The sequence below is a fragment of the Rattus norvegicus genome, chromosome 9 (genome assembly GCF_021556685.1).
Source record: "Rattus norvegicus strain SHRSP/BbbUtx chromosome 9, alternate assembly SHRSP_T2T, whole genome shotgun sequence".
Classification (NCBI taxonomy): domain Eukaryota; kingdom Metazoa; phylum Chordata; class Mammalia; order Rodentia; family Muridae; genus Rattus; species Rattus norvegicus.
In genome coordinates, this window is record NC_141542.1 from 120,088,312 (window position 1) to 120,115,417 (window position 27,106).

A 27,106-nucleotide genomic window follows, 5' to 3' on the forward strand; every position below is an offset into this window, starting at 1 on the left:
CAGGTTCAGAGGTTCAGTCCATCATCAAGGCAGGAGCATGACAGCATCCAGGCAGGCATGGCACAGGAGGAGCTGAGAGTTCTACATCTCCATCTGAAGGCTGTTAGCAGACTGACTTCCAGGCAGCTAGGATGAGGGTCTTAAAGCCCACACCGACAGTGACACACCTACTCCAACAAGGCCACACCTCCAAAGAATGCCACTCCCTAGGCCAAGCATATTCAAACCATGACAATCATCTAAAGAAATCAGGGCAGGAACCCAAGCAGGGCAGGAGGCAGGAGCTGATGCAGAGGCCATGGAGTGTGCTGCTTACTGGCTTGCTCTTCACAGCTTGATCTGTGTATATGCAATGCTCACACACAAGCATGCTCACATAGGACTCCAAGGTTTTTGTAAGGGTACTCAGCAGAGGAGGGAAGTCAGAGTATAATATAGATATGATTTCAAGCAGTATTGGTAACCATGTATCTAAAAGCAAGCTAGCTAATCTTGGAGAAAATATGAATCCTCATTTAAAATTTTAATTTCCACATCTGTAAAATAAAGGTAAAAATAGCGTGTGTCATGGTTTTATGCAAATCTGCTAATTAAGGCAAATATAGGACACACTGTAAATGCTTAACCAGTTTTAATAATACTATTACTGTCTTTTTTTTTTTTTAACGATGAGCTTGAACCAAAGAGTGGAGCATGCACACTATTTTACTGCTTCGGAGGGGGAGGAAGCTGAGAATTCAACGTTAACCTCTATCATAAAGCAAGTCTGACCATATGCAAACCTTGTCTCAAGCACTTAAGCAAAACAAAGATAATACCAACAGGGTAGTGAAATAAAATCCCATGTGTACAGCTGTCAAACTCAGAACTCGCTGTATCGGAGTGTCACTCCTAAACACAACTGTTTGCTTAACTCGCGGTTTCGAGGTCAGTAGCCTGAGTTTGGGAACAGCAGAGGGATAGCCACGGTGCTTACAGACCTGCTTGCATGCTGTCAGGTTCTGTGGAGAAGGCCAGTCTAGGGGAGGGAGGGGGAGGAGCTAGGGAGGCTCTCTCTGCTTGGGGCCAGGTTTCCTTTCGACCTCCACTAAGTAGTGAACTTTGGGTGGTGACAGTTACAAAATTCCAGGAGAAGACACAAAAGACTTCACTTTGTATGCCTCTGTCACACTTCAGCATGTATAACTGTGCCGTGATCCAAATCAAGTCATGTGGTCGAATCAAGACTCGGAAGAGGAAAGTTATGCAGAGACGTCAGTAAGAGAGGCTCAAATAAAATGGAGGCCACCTCAATCGCTGTATACCACCATTTCCAAAGCAGTAATTCATTGTTTTGAATATATATATTCTATGTAGCAATTTCACACTACAAAGTAACCAAACAACTAAAATTCAATGAAGAGAGCTCTCTTTCTCCAAATTGTTTCTCTTCAAACAAACAAATCTGAAATCCATTTAGATTATTTTTATGAACCCAACCAAACATCTACCTTTGCTTTCATAAATGTCCCTTTAAATTTAATGCCTACTGACGCGCAATCCAAAGTGTTTTCCAAACTGTCCAAGTCAGGCGAAGACTGCCTCACGACAGTTCATCATCTGTGAAATGTTCCTCTGCCTAGCCACCTTCCATCACTGACTACACTCGTGATTTAGGTTTGCAGCTCAAACTCTAGTTGAAGACAGCAATAGTTTATTTCTCACAAGTATAAAATAGTGTCTATGTGAGTGTCCAGAATGTGCAATGTGTTTTGATGGGGCTACCCATATATTTAATCTCCCATTTAAATTATTGATATATGTTGGAAGGCTATGTCTACTGCGTAACATACAAAATTTTTATGTTTGGATTACTGTTTCAGACCTCTTTACATTTTCATATTAAATAAAAATGGATTTAATAAGGACTCAAGTATATTTTCATATTCTTATTTATTAATTTTTAGAATTTATTTATTTGCTTTTTTAAAAGAAATGTTAGCAGGGCACTGGTGGTGTAAGTCTTAAATTCTAGCATTCAGGAGGCAGAGACACACAGATTTCTGAGCTCAAGGCCAACCTGGTCTTCAGAGTGAGTTCTAGGACAGCCAGGACTACACACACACACACACACACACACACACACACACACACACACACACAGAGTCTCAAAATATTCCTTGAAATAATCCTAGTGGCACAGTATAGCCAGTTCACTGCTGAAGCATGGGTTTAGACGCTGATGCTGGCGTGAGACTGACTGCTTCAGACTGCTCTAAAGGCACAGAGGCATAATTAACAATACTCAATCAGATCTGTTCTTTCTCAGATAAGAAAAAATTTTAAATGCCAATTAAAACCCTAACACATCTTCTCCTTAAATGTTTCTTATGGATACAATATCAGTATTATTACTTGATAATGGTAATTTCAAAATTTTGTTTGATTCATAAGTTGAACGACAGTCTACAAGAGGGAACAGACTGCCTGCCTATAGGCTCATAGTGCACACCAAAAGTTCAAGAATGGGACAGCAACTGACCTTTCTAAAAATATCCAACATAAAATTCTCTCAACATTCATGCAAAAAGCTTTATGAAGCAGATGGCCACAGAACCAGAATGCCTCACAGTTTTGCTGGCAGCGTCAGTGGGACAACTCGTGTTTGCGCACGCAAACTGAACTCTCGCCATAGGCTTTGCCGTTGCCTTTTCTGGTTTCGCTAATGACACAAACATGATGCAAATCCCTGAAGTCCTCGTTATAATCAATGGGCACATCCAACAACAAACGTGTCTGGAATTTCGGTTCTGACAAAGTCTTGGCTGTATCCAACACTTTGAGAGGTCGTTTTCACCAACTTGCTTGTGACAATTAACCTTGGGGAGGTGAACTGCTTGACCCAGGAGAGCAAGGCTCACATTGATTTACCAGATCTACTATGATGTCATCAAGACACTCTTTGTACCGTCCTAGGGATGGATCTATCAGTCTTTCTATTCAGTGATCAATGCAATGCAGACAGTTAGTAAAGAATGATTAGCTCCCCCTGAGCACGCAGAAGTCCACAATGTGAATGGCCTCCTGTCCCTTTCATGACATCTTTAGGAAGTCTGTCAGTCCTGTCTACAATCAGCCCCTGAGAAATAAGCATCTTCTCCAAGTCCTCAGCATAGCAATTAGGCACACAAAACAGCCTAGGCCACGGCCTGGGTCATCCTCACTAATCGCCATGCTGGGCTCTAGGTCACCGAGATGGAACCAGCTGGTGAACGTGGGCCACAGCCGACTGAGGAGGAAGCCGGAGAAGGGATTAGCTATCATATGACCTTCGTTTGTATAATACTGATCAAATGCAAAATAAACTAAATGATACTTCCTACGTCAGATATCTTAGGATTTGTGTCTAGAAGTCATGGTTTTGCTGTACAGCAGCTTAATTGACTCTATCTGGTTCTGAGTAACCTTGATGTGAGGCAGGCCTAGAGTGAGGGTCCTTTGGTCTTCATCAGATACGTTATATTTACGACATATTGTTTAATACCAAGTGAACACTAAACTAAACTTCCGCTAAATCAATAGAGCTGCTCTCAGAAATTCCCAATTTAGAGTTTTCGCTGAAGAAGACTTGCCTCCCTATCAATTCCTGGTTCAAGTAAGCAAGGCCCTTCTTCAGCCTGTGTCAAAATCGCGTGCATAGCCGATGGGCTCCTGGCTATGCCAACCATCTGCTCTCTCCCTGAGTCTGAAGCCTTGCTGCATCATCTAGTATTTGCTATATTTGCTGGGCCTGATTGACTTATGAATTTCAAATGTAATTATCTGTAGATATTTACTAAAACGTTGAAAACAGGAACAGCTTACATCAAGTGATTGACCTTGAAAACACGCATGGAGACCGAGTTCTAATGATAGAATACACAAACGTGAGGTGGCTCGTGGGCTTACGGTGTCATCCCCTTGAGATCTGAAGTGGCATGGGAAATAGATAACACATCAGAGAGCAATAGACGTAATCAAAGGAGTCCTAGAAGCAGACAGGGGTTGGGGGGAAGAGTAAGGGTCAGTGAGAGGCATGCACTTCTGAGTCCATTAAAGTTGTCCAGAACGCTGACTGCCGTTCCTGTCACACCCCCACACAGTCTACACAGAGTCAGGAGTGAGGTCCACAGAGACTATGAGGGTGTGGGGGATTTCTGTCCTGGTCCCGGTAGAGGGACCGTTGGGTATACAGTGGTGGTCACTACGGTTGATTTCTTTTTACTGGTTCTTTCTGAGCTCTTGGTCAAAAACAAAAAAACAAAGGTAAAATTTAAGTTGAGTGTAATGTAAGTAGAACATTTTAGTCGCAGTGGGGCAGGCAGTTGTCTGTTTTCTTCCGAGGGGGGAGGAAAACCACTTCCTAATCATACGTAGTTCCTACAGATTATCAGTCACGTCATACTGAGGATTAAAAGGCTGACAAGTCAAAGTCTCATTTTCTACTAAGAACGTGGAGTACAGGCTCCGAATCATCGACCGCCTGACCTTCTACCTGTCAACATTTGTTAAGCTTGTAGTAAAGAATTATGAAGTTGGGTGATTAATCACTAATTTAAACCCAAGAAAGAGCAAGAAACTTCAATGATGTATATATATATATATATATATATATATATATATATATATATATATGATGAGAAATTAACCTGAATGAAAATAAAATAAGATATGAAGAAGAAATGACAGCATTGGGTAAATGGCCAGTGTGTCGGACAGATGACACGTTACTGCTGAAAAGAAGGAATTGGCCTGAAACAGGCTAACACCGAGGCAGGCTGCAAACTAGCAGTCCAGGAGACCAGGCCTGAGTCTCTGCTTCCCAGAACTGGGCAAGTCGTTTGCTGTAACAACCATAGGCTTGTGTAAAGGGAACCCCCTTCCAGCTTATAAGAGCCAAATCTGTGACCAAGATGTCAAGAGCTGCCGGTCCTTGGCATGAAGCAAGCACAGTTAGTCTGAGTCACAGCATCGCCCAGCCCCCAGAGATGGAACCCACCAATCAAGATACAGATCACCTATAGCCCCGCCCCCAAGTGTCCCTCTTTTTAGCTTTAAAATCCTATCTGTGAATCCCGTTGCGGTCCTCCCATCCCGATGGAGCTGGGCCCCTGCGTGCAGGAACGAACGCTCCTTGCTTTTGCATACCGTTTGAGTCTGCGGTATCATTCTAACACTGCAACGTCATGGCTGTATTTTCAGGAGAATGACTCAGTAACTTCAAAACGTCTCGATTCTTTTCCTACGCAAATTTAGACACTTTTGAGGGCGGGTAATTAACTACTGCGATAAGCAAACTGTAAAACACCCGTGAAACACCCGCGAGTTTGTAGTGTTTCGTCAGCAAACTTGCAAATGCCTCTAAAGCAAACAGCCTGGAACGGAATAGTTTCCCTCCTCGTGGTGAAGTTCTAGCAGTTTATTAGGGTGGTGCCTCAGGCCTGAGCGGACATCGGTGCTGCTTACACCCTTGCCACCTGAGGATGGAGACCTGAGCCATCCCGGGGAGACCTGCTTACTTGCAGAATCTCAATGGCTGCTATGTCCAAAGCTAAGAGCCGCCGGGCCGACACCACCTCAGCTTCTCCACCCCCTTTGGAATCTTGAAACAAGTCATGCTCTGAAAATGAGCCGCCCTCCATCAATTCTGGAGGGTTTTTCTAGCCTTGGGACCGTATTTTCATGACCTGAAGGAACAAAGAAACCACTGCAGGAGAAATAATAATTTAATTGGTTTCCTTCATATTGTGACTCTTGTCCACTCCCTCAAGATATTTACCAACTGTAATTTCTTCATGCGAAGTTTATCAGTTTGATATTGAGTTTTTATATTAAATATAAATGTCCCCTTCTTTCATAGTCTACTATAGAAATAATAAGAGACTGGCAGTTTTAAAACACAACTTGGGGTTTTTTTTATTTATTTATTTGTTGAGCAGAAATTGTATTTACTTTGTAATATTAGCTCCAGTCACAGGAGGCAGCCCTTTGGTTGAGGGCTTTTTGGCCTCACTTTCAGAGAAAGACTGATAGCTAAGTACCCTCAAGGTCTTCCAAGGGCCGCATCTCTGTAACTGCCTTCGGCTTGCACCAGGGCCCTGCCCCTAGACTGCCCGTCCCTGGGCTTCCCCTCTCCTGTGTGTCCAGTAGTATCTTTTCTTGTGAGCATGCATGGTTAGTACCACTGAGTACCCAAGTGTAGAGGGCCGCAATACGTTCGCCACCACTAGATGGCGCTGTCTTCCACTGCGCCCCACGTGATAGGTCAGGATAGACTCCGCCATTGCAAGATGGCGCCAACCTTCGCAGCGCCAGCCAGCCCCCCTTTCAGGAAGTTAACTGTGCGCATGTGCAAGTGTGCCTTCGTGCCAGGTCTTTGCCCACTCCGGGGCGTGCCTTATGAGATCATGGGTAACAACCAATCAGGTGTGGGTGCGCCGCATGAGGGTTTTATAAGCGCCCCATGTTGGCGCAGCGTGGCTTTTCCTCTTCTAAGATTAATAGAGTGGTTACAGTAAGGATTTCTAATGTCCGCGTGCTCCTTGCCGGCGGGAGGTTGCGCGCGGGACACCCAAGAGAACTAAGGCTGTGGGTTTTGATTTGCTGCAGTCCAGGTGGTTATAGGAACTGAGAATTTAAACTCTTGTTTCCTTTCTGTTCACGGCTGCTCCAGTGGTGAATTCTGACAACTTCTTTGCATTTTTCATTTACTATAGGACATACTTCCAGTGGGAAAATGCTACACCTAAGTGCACAAGTCGTCGTGACTTAAGTGCCATGTGAAACGACATGGTAATGAATACGTTCATCTTGGTTTCCTACATTCACTAAATCAAATCGCTTGTCTCGGAAATCCATTCATTCTCCCACATGACTGGCCAGGGTTCTCAAAAAGACTATAGCCTATATAAGGTGAGCCTACACTATAAGAATTCGTTCCTGTTGAGTTAGCCTTAGGTCCAATTAGAAAGTTGCTGCTTGGCACCAAGATGTCAATGCCACTACTATACCCTTAGGAATAGCTTCCCTTGCCGGTCATAGTTGTGGTCCGATGGCTTCAAGATGGGTAAGATTGTTGGTTGCTTCCCCCTTGGCCCATTGCATAGTACTTTCCAGCTCTATAAAAGTTACCCACAGGGAGAAGGCTTTTAGGTCAGGACCTCAGAGTGCTCTGTCCAAGTTCATGGTGTCTTCTTCCGCAATAGGGACAAACCTTCTATCTCTGGGAAGCAGCCCAGGGCATCAGCAACGGCCAATCAGAACAATTCTTCGGGCATGGCTCCCTACTCATGTGGTTGGCATTAAGACCAACCGTCACACTCTGTGCCTTCAAATACATTAGCATGAACTTGTGAAGAGACCTAGTAACTGTTCTCCACATCTTAGAGCTCCTCTCCAGCTTTCATGATGAGTATTTTTCTAGATTTCTCATTTGTACCTATTCTACAAATTGTCTACTTTGTTCCAAAGAACAATTTCTCAACTAATCAATTTTATTTTTTATTGAATAATCTATTACTCTATTTTTATATATTTTTTGTTTTTGCCAACAGCATAATTTTTCCCATAAATTTTACTTCATGCCCTATAATCGATCTAGAAGCAACTTCTGTGTGTGCTCACCAAAAGGGCACGAGACATGGAAGAAATCGTCCCAGACATGCAAGAAAGGAGAGAAGAAATGGACACCACAGTCAAAGGAAATATTGAACAAATCTGAGCACACCACATCTAGAAAATCTCAGACTCTGTGAAAGAACAAGTAATAGGAACAGAGGGGGGAGAAAATGAGGCCAAAGGCACAGAAATTACTTTCCACAAAATCATAGAAGAAAGTTTTCCGAAGCCTTTCATGGTACAAGAAGGATACAGAACACCAAATAGAACCAAAAGAGGAATGATCCATAACACATAAAGATCGAAATACTAAATACACACATAGGAATATTAATAATCAGCAAGGCAAAGAGACCAAGTAACAGACAAAGGGAGAGCCATTAGAAAGGCGCATGGCTTCTCAGTGAAGACTCTAGGAGCCTGAAGGGCCTTGGACAGGTGTTCTGCAAGCTCTGAGAAGCCGCAGAGGACAGCCAACCTCTCTGAGCGCTCCTTGTGGAAGAGAGTGTGTACATTCATCAAACCCTTCCCGGACGGAACCCTAGAGGCAGAAGTTCGTGCAATGTTCCTGAAACAGGATCACTTACCGAGCTAATACGCCATGTTCTTCTGAAAAGAGGGGAGAAGCTGTGGCTTGGCGACTTTAGTAGTGGTGTACCTACTACATGTCTGTCGGATTGTTTTGCTACATCGATGTACCAAAATCGATGTTTGGATTAGTCTCCGCTTGGGTTGTTTCACTTGGTTTTGGCCTGTGTTTGTCCAGTTTATTTAATTCTGATTATACTAAAACCTTCAACTTAGCCCTCACTGTGGAACAACAGTAGGCGAGTATGGAACTCAAGGTGACGTCATCGAGGGATGACGAACCACTATGGCTCATTGGACGTGGAAGTTCTACTCTCTGCAGAGAACTGCTACACACGGTTCCTGCTGAGAGAGGACAAGTTTGAGGACTCACCTGGGCTATCGTTACTGCGTTTTGGATTCGTGGGTCTTCCTCATAATCCTTTATCTTTTGCAGTGTTTGCCATACCATGTTTCTAAATCCATCCTGTTCCTCGTCACCCTGAAGTTCCCATGACATCTTCACCAGGTTATACACTATGCCATAGTATCCGACCCAGATCACCTTCGCACCTGTGGGAATGGTGGTGGTGGTGGTGATGGTGGTGGTGGTGGTGGTGGTGATAATGATGGAGAAGGAGGAGGAGGAGGAGGAGGAGGAGGAGGAGGAGGAGGAGGAGGAGGAGGAGGAGGAGGAGGAGGAAGAAAATAACAATTTTTGAGAATATACTATCTTATGCATGAAAAAGTTAAATTTTACTCACATTCATAATTAATGCTATTAATCTAGAGAAACTGAAAATTAAAATGCTCTCCAACCTAAACACGACAAAATAGTTAGAAATTTAACTATATTAAGTTCTACTCTCAAGATTAAAATTAATGTCATTTATCCTTCAATTACTCTTTTTAACCTAGCTAGGCTATATTCTATGTGGTGATGCTTGGCATCGATAATTCTGATTTAGGTAGACACAGGAAAAATAAATCTGAATAATGAAATCATACGGTTCTCAGAAGAGAGACAAACTAAATTTAGTTATAACATAGTATGGAAAAGAACTGGGCCTATGGGAAAACTTCAAGTTTTCTAAAGAAAAAGAAGAATACACTTTTACAAAAAGAGATAGAATGTATTAAAACCCCAAAACTTCAATAAGAATAATTATTACTTTAAAAATCCAGACATAACAGTTCATGCCTTTGATCCCAGCACCTAGGAGGCAAAAGCAGACAGATCTCTGTGAGTTTGAAGCCAGCCTGGTCTACATAGTGAGACCCTGCCTTGAACAAAACAAACAAAAGGATAATAATTATTTTAATTGGCATAAACTGGCGGGCCAACTATGTCTGGATTCTAGTCTGTGCTATACTTCTATTATAGGCCTTATACTTATGTTTATTTAGCGTGTGTGTGTGTGTGTGTGTGTGTGTGTGTGCGCGAGTGTGTGTGTGTGTGTTTAACACATGAAAGGAAACACAGGAAACAATGTTCCCTCAAATGTTCCCTATAGTAACACAGCCGATGAGCAGTAAGGAGGTAATGCCCTATGTGATCTACGCCATGCAACACATGCCCCACTCTATGTGATCTACGCCATGCAACACATGCCCCGACTCAGACAGTTCACACACTCATTCACAGGGAAAGGCCACAAGGTAAGAAAAGCAAGGGAAAGGCTAGAAGAGAGAAAGAGAAAATGTGCATACATTTCAGATATTGAAGAAAGGCATCCTCTGACCTCCTATCCTAAAGGTTGTTCACTCTATGTCACTGTCACTTAAAGGAAGGAAGAGAGGAAGGGAGGGAGGAAGGAAGGAAGGAAGGAAGGAAGGAAGGAAGGAAGGAAGGAAGGAAGGAAAGGGAAGGGAAGGGAAGGCAGGCAGCCAGACATCTAGTAAGATGCTCCTCCCTGTGTCAATCAAATTATGTACAATAATTTATGTAATAATTATGTGTAATACTCAAAGTTCTGTAACTGAAAATGGGCCCATTGACGAATAGTAATGTTTCTCACTACAAAAACAGAATATAATCAAAAGAATGCAAATTTAATTATGTTTTCTTTCTTGGAAATAGATAACCAGTGGCTTTTAGCCACTGGAAATAGACCAGTCTGGAGCTGGAATGACTTACAGAAAACAGTAGATCCTTGGAAAGATGATGTAATGGGACTGCCAGTGCAAGACTCTGGGTGAGGGCTGGTAGAGTAAGGGAGAGAGCTGGACAAGGCAAGACCTCACCCCACCTTGCAAGCAGGGTGATTTGGAGAAAGGGTAGAGACGAATGTTGGAGACTGGCCTCTCGTAGGAGGATACCAGAAAGAGTCAGCCATTAAATGCTATATCAGATCTCCTACTCACCTTTATAGTCAGGCTTACTGCAGGCTAGGTAGCCATTCATAACCCATGCTATGTCATTTGTCTGTATAAATCCCAAATTAGAGAGCCAGACAACCATGACTCTGTCATTTTAATATATCATTTTAGAATACATCTGTCATCACTCATCCACTTTCATCAATTGCAAAGACGTTACACAGAGAAAGTGAGGCCGAAGACTGGAGTTCTTGGGTGAATGCTGAATTCTGTCTTCTAACATTAATGTAAATTACCCCTTTCACTTAACACTACGTCCATCCATCCAATAGTACACTACACTTTAGTGGCCTCCAAGCCATTGTTCTGTTCATATCCTATTAAGAAACTCTCTGAATCTTCATAGTTAGTTTCCTGGCTAGCGCTTACAAAATTATATGTAAATCATATTGGAAGGGTGCATGTTACCCATAGTTCTAGGAAGACAGGTGTTATTTGATCCACTCTGACATACCAATCCCTCAGCCCCATGACTATAACACAGAAGACGTAGGGTAAAAACAATCTCCATTTATCTAGGATTAGTATGCTGCCTAACAGTGCTTTTAAGGACAAAACTGGAGTTGTGCTAAAGGAAATTGGAGTAGCTGAACTGATAATAGGACTCCTGCAGAGGTGCGGTTCTGAGGAGAGAGAGGATGTCACACTGGGCTGAAGAAACGAGTTCCTAATAATATGGAGGCTGTAAAGTTAGCCAACAGAATATGGCAGCAGACGCAAAGGTTGACGTCTCTGCAGAGGAGCGGCGCTCTGTCTGTTCCATGATGTGTCCTAGCCATTCAGTGGTGAACTGGGTGATGAGAACTGTATGATAATAGGTCCTCATTGTGACAGGCAGGAGGGGACTGGAGAGGACGAACAAACGCCAGCTGGCAGAGAGAACAACTGATGAAACCGCTGTGGTGAGCAAAGGTCAAAGGAGAAGCTTGTTCTTAAAGTTAGGAAACAGAAACAACCGTGCGATCGCTTGCGAAAATGAGATGGTTGTTCAGAGGGGTCGGTTTGGAAGTAGAGGTGAAGAACGTCTGGAAAATGGGGAAGGATTGGGATGATCTGACTTCCAGCAACACGAAACTTTTCCATAGAACATGGCTGCAGAGATGCACCAAGGAAAACATGAGTGATGCTGCTTTACAGAGTCACAGGAAGAGAAACACTAGGATCCACACAGGCAAAGGGCTATCGAGGGTTTCTACTATTACTGTATTTTAAATGTGTTTATTTTGTGTAACAGGGGTGTGTGAGTGAGTGAGTGTGTGTGTGTGTGTGTCTGTAAGTGTGTGTATATAAGTGTGTGTGTGTCTGTGTATATGTGTCTCTGTGTGTGTGTCTATGTGTGTGTGTCTGTGTCTGTGAGTGTGTGTGTCTGTGTGTGTTCATGTGCCTCTGTGTGTGTCTGTCTGCCTATCTGTCTATGTCTCTGTGTGTGCCTCTGTGTGTGTATATGTGTGTGTGTCTGTGTCTCTGTGTGTCTGTGTGTCTGTGTGTGTATGTGTATATGTCTGTTTTTGTGTGTATATGTATCTGTGTATGTCTATGTGCATGTCTGTGAGGATATGTGTGTCTATGAGTGTGTGTGTATATCTGTCTGTGTATCTGTGTGTGTCTGTGTGTGTGTGTCTGTGTGTGCATGTGTCTGTGTGTGTATATATATGTGAGTGTGTGTGTATGTCTGTGGTGTATCTGTGAGTGTGTGTGTATGTGTGTATGTCTGTGTGTGTCCATGTGTGTGTCTGTGTCTTGTGGGTGTGTGTATGTGTGTGTGTATGTGTGTGTATGTCTGTGTGTATGTCTGTGTGTATGTCTGTGTGTATGTCTGTGTTGGCATCTGATTACCATGGTGATAGGTGGGAGTCAGAGGACAACTTGAGGAAATCCATTTTCTCCTTCTACCATGTGGGTCACAGGGATTAACCTCAGATCATCAGGCCTGGTGGCAATTCCTGCACTGATTAAGGCATCTCATTTGCCCCAATTTTGAATTTTTAAGTTATTTTTCAAACTGAGTCTTAGGTGAGAAAAGTTTTAATAGGATTTACTTCTGATGCTTTATGTATGTGTGTGTTCTCTCTCTCTCTCTCTCTCTCTCTCTCTCTCTCTCTCTCTCTCTCTCTCTCTCTGTGTGTGTGTGTGTGTGTGTGTGTGTGTGTGTGTGTGTGTGTACAAATACCTTTGAAGAACAGAAAAGAGTTCCAGACCACTATGAGCTGACCATGCTGTCCCTTGTGAGCCGCCCGATGGAGGCGACAGGTTCTCAACTCCAGTCTCATGACAGAGCTCATGACGGTTGAGCCAGCTCCCCAGCCCTGAAAAGGGCTTTGATAAAACAAGTATCATTTGTTACAGATTTTAACTGGTTTTTAATTGTTATATTGTCTTCTGGGTTTTCTGCTCTCTTCTTTTGAAACAGAGTCTCATGTAACCCAGACTGACCTTGAATACATCTCATAATCAAGGCTGGCCTTGAACACGTGACTAGACCATCTGCTCTCTTCTGTTGGGATGGCAGGTATGTACCACTATTTACTGATAGAATCCCAATCTATACATTTCTTTCTGTGATTCATCGCCCATTGCTGTGTCTAAACTCTGGGCTAAGGTCTCACCAAGTCGCTCAGCCTAAGCTAGGACTGTTTTTATTAAGGAGGAAAATTATTTAAATCACAGTTAAAGTTGCTCACATCTGTGGTCAGTCGTCCACTGTCTTTCAGTCTACAGAAGCAGTTCCCGCTCTCCTATACTGAGACCCTTTAGTACAGAGCCTCCTGTTGTGCTGACCCCCATCCATGGAAGTACTCCATAACCATTTCCATATCTTAATTGTGCCACTGTTATGAATCATAATGTAAATCTCTGATATGCAGGATATCTGATCTATGACCACCACAGGTTGAGAACCACTGATCTACAGAGGCGGAATTTCATCACAAGGAATATCTCCTGGAGCAAAGCTGCTAAGCACACCGCAGCCAGGAGACAGCAAGGCAAAGAGAAGATTCAGGAAGGTTCTGACAGCCCGTGGAAGGGAGCTCTAGACCGCCAGGCTCCTTCCAGCTTCCAGAAGGACTCAGCATCTCCCAGTACTGCGAGGCTGAGGACTGAGCCGTCACCACGTGGGCTTCGGGGTACGCCACCGTCACGTATACCACGAACTCTGTTTTAAAAATGGTATTTGTTGTCTTTCAGACACCAAATACAATGTCACTGGGCTACAGAAGGGCATTTCCACACAAGTGTCTAATATTCCTTGAGCATTTTCCCAGCCATGCTGTCTCCCTGACCCTTTAGCTTCTCTCCCTTTGTTCTCCTGTACTTTCATGAATCTATATAAAACCTAGGAGCGGCAAACAAAAGGTCACACGTAAATGTGACTCTCCCGCAGTTACTTAATATAAATGTCTACAGTTGCACCCATGGTTTCTACATGTCATGCTTTCTTGTCTGTTCCCTGCCAATGAACATCTAGGCTGGTTTTCTGAGCCACTGTGGGCAGTGCTGCGGTGAACACGGATGAACCACCGCGCTAACACACGTCCACTTGGAGTTCTTCAGGTAAATCCCCAAGAATGGTTTCACTGGGGTCGTAGGCTACGTCTATTTTTAGTTTGGGGACGGGGACCTTCATGTTGATCTTTGTGACTGCACCCGTTGTTTTCCCAATGGCTACCTTTCTGACTGGGTGAGAGACCTCAGGTAGAGCTTGACTTCGTATCCTCCCTGATGGCTGAGCAGTGTTTTTCTTCATTTGTGCTTACTTTTTAATGACCATTATTATTATTGATTGGCTTGTTTGATTTCTTATGGGGGGTTTTAGAGTGACACGCGCTTGCTCCGTTGTTCCGTTTGCTCTGCCTGCAGTACCTTTCCCCATCTTCTCACCCTTAGTGTGGATGTCTTTAGATAAGGCGCACTCCTTGGAGGCATCGAAGAGATAGACTCTGCTTTTCATTGTCCTCGATCCAACCTGCTGGTCTGTGTCTTTTTGTTGAGGAGCTAAGGTCACTGATGGAGGTGTGTGGTAACTGTTGTCATCTTGTTCATTCTTCAGTGTTTGCTTTTCTCCTGGTTTTCACTTGGTAGTTGTCTTTTAAAGTGGCTTATACTTTCCTATCACCTCCAAAATGGATTGATCTTTCTCTTTAGTCCAAAGCATTCTTTCGGTGTCTTCTGTAAAACTGACTTAGTGCCCATGGATCCCTTGTTTGTTTTCTTTTAGTTAACCTTTAAGCACGACAGCTTTGCCAGATAGAGTGGATTGGATTGGTATGTGTTGTCTTTTAGACACCGAAATGCAATGTTCTAAGGCCTGCTGCCTTTTAAAGTTCCTGCTAACACACCTGCTTTTACTCTGATAGGCTTGCCTTGTCTGTGACCCGGTGTTTCTCTAGCATCTGGCATATGCGTCCTGGGGTGTATATTTAGTGCTTTAATTATAATAGACCACAGGCAGACTCTTTCTTCGTCTTGTCTGTTAGGGATTCTAAATGCCAATTTTACCTGGGTAAACTTGAATGGGCTTCAGAAATTTCTCTTATGCCTTTTTAAAAGAATGTTTTCCACGTATTTTTTCATGAAATTCTTCTTCTGTTCATGTGTCCATGATTCATAGACTTGGTTTTATTACAGTGTCCTACAGATCTCACACGCCCTGTGTATACTTTCTTACTGAGCTAACTGTGTCATTACCTGAATATTCTTTTTTCTTATTCACTTGACACCTGGCTCACTGTCCCTCCTCCCAGTCACCCCCTCCCACAATCCTCCCCTTTGGGAGAGTGGAGATCCCCCAACCCTAGCACATCAATGGGTCTAGGTGCATCCTTTCCCACTGAGGCCAGACAAGGCAGTCCAGCTAGAACATATCCCACAGACAGGCAACAGCTTTTGGGGTGGCCCCCTGGCTCTAGTTGTTTGGTACCCAAGGAAGACCAACCTGCACATCCGCTACAAGGGGAGGTTCAGCCTTGTCATGAGAAGGGAGGCCTAGTTTCAGCTCATATATGTGCTTTGGTTGGTGATTCAGTCTGAGAGCCCCCAGGGGTCCAGGTTGGTCTTCCTGTGGAGTTCCTATCTCAGAGCCAAATCCTTCCCGCTACTCTTCCATAAGCGTCCCCAAGCTCCACCCACTGTTTGGTTGTAGGTATCTGCATCCATCTGAGTCAGCTTCTAGATGGAGCCCTCAGAGGACAGCCATGCTAGACTCCTCTATGCAAACATAACAGAATCATTAATAGCATCAGGACGAGCACCAGCACTCGTTCATGGGATGGGTCTCTAGTTGGGCAGTCATTGGTTGGCCGTTCCCTCAGTCTCTGCTCCATCCTGTCCCTGCATTTCTTTTAGACAGGATAAAGTTTGGCTTGAATGTTTTGTGGGTGGGTTGGTGTCCCTATAGCTCCATTGGGGTCCCTGCCTAGCTACAGGACATAGTCTCTTCAGGTTCCACATCCCCACTGCTGTAACTCACAGATACAGTTACCCATACTGATTCCTGAATGGTCCCCCATCCAAGGTCTCTGTCACATCCTCAAGATGCCCAACTCTCCACCCTCTGTCAGTTGCAGATTCCCATTCATTCTCACGGCCATCTGGCCATCTCTCCTGTCTCTCCCCACACCTGATCCTGAACCCACCCATTCCCCTCCTCACCCCCTCTCCCACCCAGTTCCCTCCCTCCATCCGCCTCCCGTAACTATTTAATTCCCTCTTCTGGGTGAGATTCAAGCATCCTCTCTTCTTGTTTAGCTTCATTGGGTCTGTGGAATGTAGCATGGGTATCCTGTATTCTATGGCTAATATCCACGTGGTTGCCTCACTCGGGATGATATTCTCAAGATCCATCCATTTGCCTGCAAATTTCATAATGTCTTTGTTTTTTAATAGCTGGGTGGTATTCCATTGTATCCATTTTCTTTAGCCATTCTTCAGTTGAGAAACACCTATGTTGTTTCCAGCTTCTGGCTATTACAAATGAAGCTGCTATGAACATAGTGGAGCAGGTGTCTTTTGGGATGGTAGAGCATCTTTTGGGTATATGCCCAGGAGTGGTATAGCTGGGTCTTGAGGTGAAACTATTCTCGGGTTTTTGGGAATCCACCAAATTGATTTCCAAAGTGATTGTACCAGCCTGCAATCCCACCAACAATGGAGGAGTGTTCCTCTTTCTCCACATCCTCGACAGCATCTGCTGTCACCTGAGTTTTTGATCTTAGCCATTCTGATTGGTGTGAGGTAGAATCTCAGGGTTGTTTTGATTTGCGTTTCCTTGATGACTAAGGACTTTGAACACTTTTTTAAGTGCTTCTCAGACATTCGAGACTCCTCTGTTGAGAATTCTCTATTTAGCTCTGTACCCATTGTTTAAATTGGGTTATTTGGGTTGTTGGTGTCAAACTTGTTGAGTTCTTTATAAATTTTAAATATCGGCCCTGTCAGATGAAGGGTTAATGGAGATATTTTTCCCAGACTGCAGGCTATTTTGTCCCGTTGACAGTGTCCTTTCCCTCATAGAAGTTTTTCAGTTTCGTGAGGTCCCATTGGTCAGTTGTTGGTCTTAGAGCCTGACCCACTGGTGTTCTCTTCAGGAAGTTGTCTCCTGTTCCAATGAGTTCAAGGCTATGCCCACTTTCTCTTCTATTAGATTTACTATATGTGTGGTTTTGTGTTAAGGTGTTTTCATTATGCTGGCTCTTTTGTTTTTCCACATGAAGTTGAGAATTGCTCTGTCTAGGTCTATTTAAAAATTGTGTTGGAATTTGATGAGAATTGCATTGAATCTGTAAACTGATTTGGGTAAGATGACCATTTTCACTATATTAATCCTACAAATCCATGAGCTTGGGAGATCTTTCCATCTTTTGAGATCTTTCCCCAATATCTTTCTTCAATGACTTGAAGTTCTTGTCATATAAGTCTTTCACTTGCTCAGTTAAAGTTCTATCAAGATAATATATATTATATATATTACTCATGACTATTGTAGAGGGTGTTATTTTCTTTCTTGGACCATTTATCATTTGTATAAAGGGAGGCTACTGGTTTCTTTGTGTTAATTTTTTATTCATCCACTTTGCTTAAAGGTGTTTATCAGCTGTCGGAGTTCTTGAGTAGAATTTTGGAGAATGCTTATGTATAAAATCATATCATATCATAATCATAGTCTAGGTGGGCATCTGTGGTCTTTTGTAAAAGTTTCAAAATATGCATTCAGGCCCTTCTAGCTTTTAAGAGTCTCTGTTGGAAAGTCAGGGGTCATTCTGGTAGGTCTGCCTTTGTATGTTATCTGACCTTTTTCCCTTGCCACTTTTAATATTCTCTTTGTTCTGTAGACTTAGTGTTTTGATTGTTATGTGATGGAAGGATTTTCATTTCTGGTCCGTCTTATTGATGTTCTATAAGCTTCTTGTATGTTTATAGGCATCGCCTTTCTTAGATTAGGAAAGTTTTCTTCTATGATTTTGTTGAGAATAATTTCTGGGCCTTTCTTCACCATCTTCTATTCCTATTATTCTTAGATGAGGTCTTTTCATGGTATCCCAGGTTTCCTGGATGTTTTGTGTCGGGAATTTTTTTTATAACTAACACTTTCTTTGACTGATGTATCAATTTCTTCTATTCTATCTTCTATGCCTGAGATTCTCTCTTCCATCTCCTGCATTCTGGTGGTGATGCTTGCATCTGTAGTTCCTGTTCCCTTCCCCAGGTTTTCCACCTCCAGGATTCCCTCAGTTATGTTTTCTTTATTGCTTCTATTTCCATTTTCAGGTCTTGAACAGTTCCATTTATTTCCTTCATCTGTTTAACTGCATTTTCTTGTATATCTTTAAGGGATTTGTTTCCTCTTTAAAGACGTCTGCCTGTTTGATTGTATTTTCTTGTATTTCTTAACAGCTTTACTTTTTTCCTCTTTAAAGGCCTCTATTATCTTTATAAGATGGAATTTAAGGTCACTTTCTTGGGCTTCAGCTGTGTTAGGATATCCAGGGCCTGCTGTAATAGAGTAACTGTGCTCTGAAGGGGTCAAACTGTCCTGGCTTTTCTTGATTGTGTTCTTTTGAGGGCTTTTGGCTTTGATCCCTGGATATTCCTGTTGTAGCAGGTATTAGGGGCGTTAACCCTGATGGCCCAGAAGCAGGGAAGGAGTGTGGGGGAAGGGAAGCTCACCTGTTTGTTTCAGGCTCCAGCAAGCCTAATGAAGGTGGGCAGAGAGGTAGCAGAAAAGAACAGAAAGATGAATGTTCTAATCATCCGTCTTTGAGCCCTGTATTCTGTCTCCCCTGGATCCATTTTGCTGCAGAAACTTTCTGCAGAGCTTTTATTCGACATTTGGCACTTTTTTATTTCCAGTCGTTCATATTGATTTTTTTGTTGTTGTTATTTCTCTGTCATTGTTGAATCTCACTTTCATATCCATTTTTTCATTTCATTCTGTTTATGTTCTCTTGGAATGCATTCAGTGGTGTATTTGTGGCTTCTTAGATTTATCCAAGCAAACTTAACATTGTTGTTTTACATTCTTGCCTAGAAAGTCGACTAATTTTCTCTCATTAGAGGGCGCTTCTGTGAGTTCCAAGGAGTCAGGTTGCTTTGGTTTTTCTTGTCCCTTGCATTTGTCCAGTGGTACTTTTACCTGTGAGTTAGACTGCTGGTTGGTTATTTCTTTTGACCGCCCTCATTCACCCAGTGGAAGTACTTGCAGTCTTCGAAAAGTTTCAGAGGTGCTTGGTTATAATAGAACTTGGTTTCCATTTTTGTTTGCTGCACCGGAGATCTAATTCACTAGTTAGATCCTCAGCACCGGATCAATATTGAATGTTCCCAAGAGCATAATATAGTTTTATAAGGAAAACTATCAAAGGGTAGGGCACTGTGAAAATGCAGTGGCTATCAAGTAAAAAGTGATCACCCCTTAAACTCAGGTCATTTTAGGAAGTAGAGGGAGGCGTGTAGAACTGTGAACGCAGAGCTGTTCATTACTGTGTGGGAGTGGAGGGGAAAACAGACTATGACTAGTGATTAGAGCTGGAGTGGTTGAGAAGCATAGAAAAGAAAAACTAAATAGAAGTGGGGAGCAGATGGATCTGCCAATAAGGCTAAGGGTTCACAACCTAAGAAAATGGGAGACACAGGGACGAGGGTTAGAGAAGATGTGTCTGTGACTAATGGTACAGAGAGGAGGTGAGGAAAAATTACAGTTTGATGACCTAAAACAATAACAGATTTCAGAAGTCTGACGCATGGAGGATCCCAAACTAGGCCATGCTATGTTCCTTGGAAAGACCAATAATAATAATAATAATAATAATAATAATAATAATAATAACAACAACTAGATAGATATAAAGAAATAACTAGAAGAGAAAGAGAGAGTAAAAATGACTGGTGTCCTGATAACTTGACATTGGGCATTATATAAAAGAGGAGGGCAGAGAGACCAATGTGGTAGAGTCTGAATGTGATCTCTTGCCTGCTTAGCATCCAGATTCCCAGCCTTCCTTCCTGAACTTCCCGATGCTAGTCACACCTGTGGGAGTTCAGATCACAGATGATGATGACCAGGCCCATCGGTGAGAGGTTCTTTGCAGGGTGGGTTGGGAACAGTGACTCCTCCCTGAGACATCCTTCCCAATGTCTGTCATGTGATTAGAGACTGTGGGTCAATTCTCTTGCAGACTCCAGTTCTAGCTAGGCTTCCCTCTCACTAGATACTGCATGGTTCTGCTGCTTCTCTGTAATCTAGAAGTGTCCTGTTGGTCTGTCTTTGCTCTGGGCTCCCCTGGTTGTAATCCCCAGAGGGTCTAGTTGTCTTCTGAGAAAAGTCGTTTGCTAAATGATTTCTCATCATTGCTTTAGTGGCAAGCACAGAAGAGAGGCTCTTCCTGGTGCCTCGGCCCTCTGCCAGTGCAGTGGACAACTTCTGTCTCCTTCTTTCCCTTTCTCTGGTGTTTAAAATCTCTGTTAATGAGCATGTAGGGCACATTTCCTCAAGTTCTTGGTCATGATTCCTGCCCTCTGGTGTTGCATTTCTGCTTCCCTGGGAGGGAAGAGCTCCTGGATGCACTGATCCCTCAGGGGTGGTGTGGTGGTTTGAATACACTTGGCCCAGGGAGTGGCACTACTAAGAGGTGTGGCCTTGTTGGCGGAAGTGTGACATTGTGGGGTGGGCTTTGAAACCTTCCGTCTAGCTGCTTGAAGTCTAGTCTGCTCCTGGCTTCCTTTGGATAAAGATGTAGAACTCTCAGCTCCTCCATGGCTATGCCTAGCTGGACACTGTTCTGCTTCCTGCTGTGATGATAGACTGAAACTCAGAACTTTTAAACCAGCCCCAGTTAAATGTTGTCCTTTATAAGAGTTGCTCTGATCATGGTGTCTGTTCACAACAAAGGAAACCCTATCTAAGACAGATGGATTTTCCCCTGTTCTGATTTATATTTTCCATTTTATTTTGCTATTTAAACCATTGGTGTTTAGCCACCAGGCTTCTCTTCAGAAGCTGCTATCCAGTGTCCCCAGTTTATTATCTGGAGATACTATGAGCTCATATCTGCATGTGTCTCTTCAGCCTCTATTCTTCTGACCTCAATTTTTTGATCCTCCTGCTGTAGTCTCCCCAAGGGCTGACTTTATGTGTGACCGTGCTCACCTCCCAACTTCCTGACCTTAAAAAAGAATGATTAAAATACATACAGCCCATTTTCCCTCACACGTTTAAATTATTAATTGAAGAAAATTATTTTATAAGGCTACAGTGGTTCCTGTCAAATTGAAAATGATTTGGTCTTATAGTCCTCGAGCTCAATGACAAATCCATAAAACATATTCTAACAAATGTCTGTGCTGTCAAACTCAAAATTCTTTTGAAATTTTCTTACTTTTTTTTTTAACAAGTAAGCTGCTTGAACTGTGCTGGAGTACTGCCGATAAGTGGTATCAATGAGGAGAGTCCATTCATGTAGTGTTCTGACAGTTAATGACGGGAGGAACCCTGTAGCAACAGATGGCATGGGCTGGAACTGTCACGGAGAGCCTTCTCATCCACACGGCTACACCCTCCTGGGAAGCTTGCCTGTTATGCAACTCTTAGTCCAGGACCAAGCCAGTCTTCTGTTCTGCTCTCAGCAACTCTATGGTGGCTACCAAGTGTCACTTAAAATATACAGAGAGAGACCATGCCTACCCATGAAACTAAGCAGGCAGGGCCTCAGGGGATGGAAAGGAACAAAACTATACATTCCCAGAATTCACTAAGAATCTGTGTATTTGAAACCTAGGATTAGGAACTCTCTTTTACTATACTGTTTTGTTTTGGACTCCTTGTAATTACCACTCTGGATATACAGACTGCAAACAGTCTGCAAATGTGGAATACAAACGTCTGTGTTTGTCCGAGTGACTACTAGTGAGTTTCAGCCTCTGTGATTTTGACAAATGCAATCTACTTAGTGAAATCAGATGTGTGGCTGGAAGGTAGTGCAAACGTGTGATGTGGTTCAAAGTGCACCTTTATCAGATGCTGTGTGGAACAAAACTGATAAGGCCAGGGCCCGGAAGCTAACATGGGTAAGACTCGACAGCCAGCTGTGTGTGGGCAAACACAGAGCAGGCGCCATCTCCCAGCGCTGTTCTCTTCACCAATAGAAACTACCACATCAGTGCCTGTGGGATACACAGCTCAACTGGAAGAGGCAGATGTGGAGAAAGTAAACGGAGCAGCATCAGTCCTGGTGGCACAGTGAGAGCCACTGCTGATGACCAGAAGGGAAAGAAATGCCTCGATGGGATAACGGGCAGCCAAGTTTCAAAGGATAGAAAGTGTGAGATGTCTAGAAACCCCAGAACAGTCTTCCCAAAGGAAACAGGGAATGCAGAGGGTTTGGTCCAAAAGCAGCTTACATATTTAGAGAAATAGAAGACTTTTTCTAGTAAAATATATATATATAAAATAAAATAAAAAAGTGCCTTCTGAAAGGCCCTCCAGTGACCGGCCCAAGTTGGGATCCACCCCGTGGGCGGGAACCAAGCCCTGACACTATTACTGACGCCATGTTGTGCTTCCATGGCTGACCTCTGAGATGCAGAGAACTATGGCCAACCATTGGACTCAGGTCGGGGGCCCCTGTGGTAGAGTTAGGGGAAGAACTGAAGGACCTGAAGGGGATGGAAACCCCATAGGAAGACCAAGAGTGTCAACTAACCTGGAGCTCCCAGAGCAAAGAGCACGGGTAGTCCATGGCCCCTGGCACAACGTAGCAGAGGATTGCCTTGTCTGACCTCAGTGGGAGAGGGTGGACCTAATCTGTAGAAACTTGACGCCCCAGGGAAAGGGAGGTGCTGGGGGTGGTGAGGTGGGAGGATAAGAGGGAGTAAGGGAATGGGGTGGGGGAGGACCTTCTCAGAGGCAAGGGAAGGAGGGATGGGGTGAAGAACCCTGTGAGGGGTGCTGGGAAAGGGGGCAGCATTTGGAATGTAAATAAATAAAAGAATTTAATTTTTAAAATGCCTTCTTACTTGAGGGCCATTGAGATGGGTCATGGGTACTTCTTGCCAACCTAGAGTGAGGATTTTGAGTCCGGGAACTCATAAAATGGAAGGAGAGAACCAACTCCCCAAAGGTGTTCTCTAACCTCCATTTGTACCAGCATGACACTCATGCACACGCACGCACACACAAGAAAGATGATAGAGATACATATACATACATACATATACATACATACATACATACATACACACACACACACATACATACATACATACATACCAAAGAAAGGGAAGGAAGGAAGAGAAGGGAAGGGAAGGGAAAGAGAAGGGAAGGGAAGGGAAGGAAGGAAGGAAGGATGGATGGATGAAGGATTATTTAAGTGACTCTATTTACTTGGCATGGGTAATCTTGGTTGGAAATGTGATTCCTCACAGAGCCATATCAGATCAGTTCAACCTCTGGAAATGCCAGAGACTAGAGCGAGCCATTCGGCAAGCCATCTGTCTGAGATCCACAATAAAACTATGAATAATAAATCATGGGAAACCTCCCATAACAGAGTATACCCTTGGTTCCTTATCACTCACTGTTACTAGTGGGAAATGCCGTCCGTCCACACAGACCCACAACAGGAGGATGTGAGCTCTTGGCTTACTCTGCTTCCTGCACTGTTTTTCCCTTGGCTGGTTTTAATCTGTATCCTTTCACAGTTTTAAGTCATAATAAAGGAGAAGGGATTTTGTTAGTCGTGTGAGTCCTTTAACAAAATAAGACAAGCGCTTGTCTCGGGGATCCCCGAGATCACAGTGGGTGTCAAAAAAATTCTGGGACACCCCCCCAAACTTACAGCTGCTGTCAAGAGCTGAGGTGTTCCTGAGGTCTCCCAAGCTTCTGTGCAGATAACAAGAGAGACAGACAAGAGCATGAAAATGAGGGTTGCATTTTGGTTGTGTGATACAATGTTTGGAACATTACCAAATTATAAAAATGATGTTAGACATGCATATGTGCATGACGAATTTACATATAAGTAGTACGGAAAGTTATTTTGCATATGTAATCACAATTGGTTCCTGTTGCTCGTATTAAGCAGGTATGCAACAGAATAAACGGAGGAGAACCGCTCTTAGAAATATGCTCCCGTTTGTGCAGGGACGATTGGCGGCCAAAGACAGAGAGTTAGCAGGATGTTTTATTGGGATGTGATGGTTGACTGGAAGAGAAGCCAAGTAGGGTGCCAACATGTTAGTGAGAGCGGGTGGGACTTGCCTTATGTGAGTTTCATGATGTTTTCCAACTGTAAATTATGGAGATCTGTTCATTAAAAATAATTACTGCCTGGAGTCATAGCTGAAAGGGACAAAAGTGATTCGTTTTTTTGTCAGGACCAACTGTGATTCTTACAAATAGCCTTACAAAATGCTAGACTCCTGTTTCCTTGATTTCTTCTCAGTTTCACTTAGCTAATTTTGTACTACCATGAGATACAGATTATGTCAACAGAGGCAAGGTGATTTTCACAAGTGTTTATATCCCAAGGCTAAATGAGAATAAGAAGGAAACTTAAAGGCAACCTTGGAAAGTAAAGCAGTGTAATAAAAATGTTATGTTTACAGGTGTGCTGAGGAAACAACAACAAAAAGAGTCTGATGAGCTGGGAGACGGTTCAGTGGGTAATGTACTTGATGTCCAAACATGAAGATCTGATTTCAAGTCCCCCGAACCCACGTGAAGACCCTGCTATGGCGGCAGAGCCTGTAACACCAGCACTGACAGCAAAGACACGGATTCGCAGGCCAGACAGTCCAGGTTCAGTAAGAAACATTGACTCAAAACCTAAACAAGTAGTGGTGCCCACGAGTGTGTGTAACAATAGCCATGTAAAAAGGAGGTCATGAACTTGAGAGGAATTAAGGAAAGGAATTCAGGAGAGGCTAAAGGAGAACATGGAAGGGATTGGAGGGAGAGGAGGAATTAGGGGGATTCAAATACTACAGTGAAAGTTAATAAAGGCAGCATCACTCCTCAGACTTTTCTAAATGAAAAACTAGAGGAGGGAGCACTTTCAAACCTGCTTTATGAAACAAAATATGATGCCACAAAAGGAGATAAATTATGTATCAATATCCTGATTACCTTGGATGTAAACTCAACAAAGCATGCTAGTGTGGGAGACAGGTTTTGTTACAGTACCAAGTGTCCCAGACAAACAACTTAACCAGAGGAATCAGTTACTATGTTCTGGTTTATGGTTTCAACAATTCCGCCTGTGGTGGCGGGAGCCTGTGGCAGAGGAGACTTCCCTCCCATGGCTCCCAAGAAACAGAGCAGATAGGTGACTATGACCCAGGCAGTTTTCAAAGGCCCCCAGCACCACATTTTCTCCTGCTGAACCCACCTCCCAAACTGGTTCCACCACCTGGGGGGCACCTTCAACAGAGGAATGGATACAGAAAATGTGGTACATCTACACAATGGAGTACTAGTCAGCTATCAAAAACAAAGACTCCGTGACATTCATAAGCAAATGGACAGAGCTAGAAAATGTCATCCTGAGTGAGATAACCCAACCTCACAAGAACACACATGGTATGCACTTACTGATAAATGGGTATTAGCCCAAAAGCTCGAATTACCCAAGATACAATCCACGGACCACATGAAGTTCAAGAAGAAGGATAACCGAAGTGTGGATGCTTCAGTCCTTCTAAAAAGGGGGAACAAAAATATTCATAGGAGGAGATATGGGGACAAAGTTTGGAGCAAAGATTGAAGGAAAGGCCATTCAGAACCTGCCCCACCTGGGAATCCAGCATATATATATATATATATACAGCCACCAAACCTAGACAACATTGCTGAAGCCAAGAAGTGCATGCTGATAGGAGCCTGATATAGCTGTCTCCTGAAAGGCTCTATCAGAGCCGGACAAATACAGAGGTGAATGCTAGCAGCAAACCATTGAACTGAGAATGGGGGTCCCCATTGGAGGAATTAGAGAAAGGTTTGAAGGAACTGAAGGTGCTTCCAACCCCATAAGAACAACAATACCAACCAACCAGAGCTCCCAGGGACTAAACCACTACCTAAAGAGTACACATGGACAGACCCATGGCTCCAGCTGCATATGTAGCAGAGGATGACTTTGTTGGACACCAGTGGGAGGAGAAGCCCTTGGTCCTTCTAAGGCTGGACCCCCCCCCCCAGTGTAGGGGAATGTCAGGGCCGGGAGGCGGGAAGCGGGGGTGGTTGGGAGAGGGAACACCCTCATAGAAGAAGGGGGAAAGGGGTTTGGGATAGGAGGTTTGTAGATAGGAAACCGGGAAAGGGAATAACATTTGAAATGTAAATAAAAGGTATCCAGTAGAAAAAAGAAAAAATGTAATAATGCATTAAAAAAAAAGATCACACACTATGGGCAAAAAAAATCTATCCCTGGGAAAATAAACACAGTTCTGTAATTCATTTCGTATTGTGTACACATTAAAGCAATGAAGGACAGACTGCCATGTGGTAATAATAATTTAAATTGATGTCTGGCTGTTCTCAATTAAAAGCAGACAGGGCATTTTTAAAAATAAGAAAAATAACTAGGTCACTTTATACTTATTGAGAGGTAGTGTCCCTGGATCTCTGTCTATGACCATGAGGCAACAATCTTAAAGAGAGGAGTGAGAACACTGGAAACAAAGTCTCACTTGTTTAAGATATTGTTAAAGAAAATAATGGGAAAATACACCTGCAACCCACCTTATGCTAATGTTAATCTCCAAAGTACACAAGGAAGTTATAAACAACGGAAGGACTAGTAAGGCGGGCCAGAGGGATCCTCTGAAGGAGCCTGGTGACCTGAAACAACCCACGAGGTCATCCTCTGACCCTCACATTGACAACGTGACATGTGGACCCCATGTCGTGCACGCGCCCATTAATAAGGAATGAAAGTTAAAGGTAATTGCAGCCTAGTAACTAAGTGTATAGGAGGACTTGGAGGGAAGGAAGGGAGGGGGAAATAGATTGCCATTTCAAAAAACCAGAAAGAGA

At 43.4% G+C, this 27,106-nt stretch overlaps 1 protein-coding gene, 1 long non-coding RNA gene and 1 pseudogene across 9 annotated transcripts in view; 1 reads left to right on the forward strand and 2 right to left on the reverse strand.

Moving 5' to 3' along the window:
* Positions 1–27,106, reverse strand: part of Tmem232 (transmembrane protein 232) — a 255,084-nt gene that overhangs the window by 114,753 nt on the left and 113,225 nt on the right. For 5 of the 8 annotated variants that reach the window (XM_087567424.1, XM_087567423.1, XM_087567425.1 and 2 more), the window contains 1 exon segment: positions 8,597–8,775. The exons of the other annotated variants lie outside the window; for them this stretch is intronic. In XM_087567424.1, coding sequence (XP_087423550.1) covers positions 8,597–8,775 — 179 coding nt within the window. 8 annotated transcript variants of the gene reach the window in all.
* On the reverse strand, positions 2,626–4,494 carry LOC148003880 (hypoxanthine-guanine phosphoribosyltransferase pseudogene; annotated as a pseudogene).
* LOC102552718 (uncharacterized) lies at positions 11,478–26,566 on the forward strand. Its single transcript, XR_015629813.1, has 5 exons — positions 11,478–11,595; positions 12,992–13,090; positions 13,471–13,706; positions 14,048–14,133; positions 24,679–26,566. It is a non-coding gene; the product is annotated as an uncharacterized LOC102552718 (long non-coding RNA).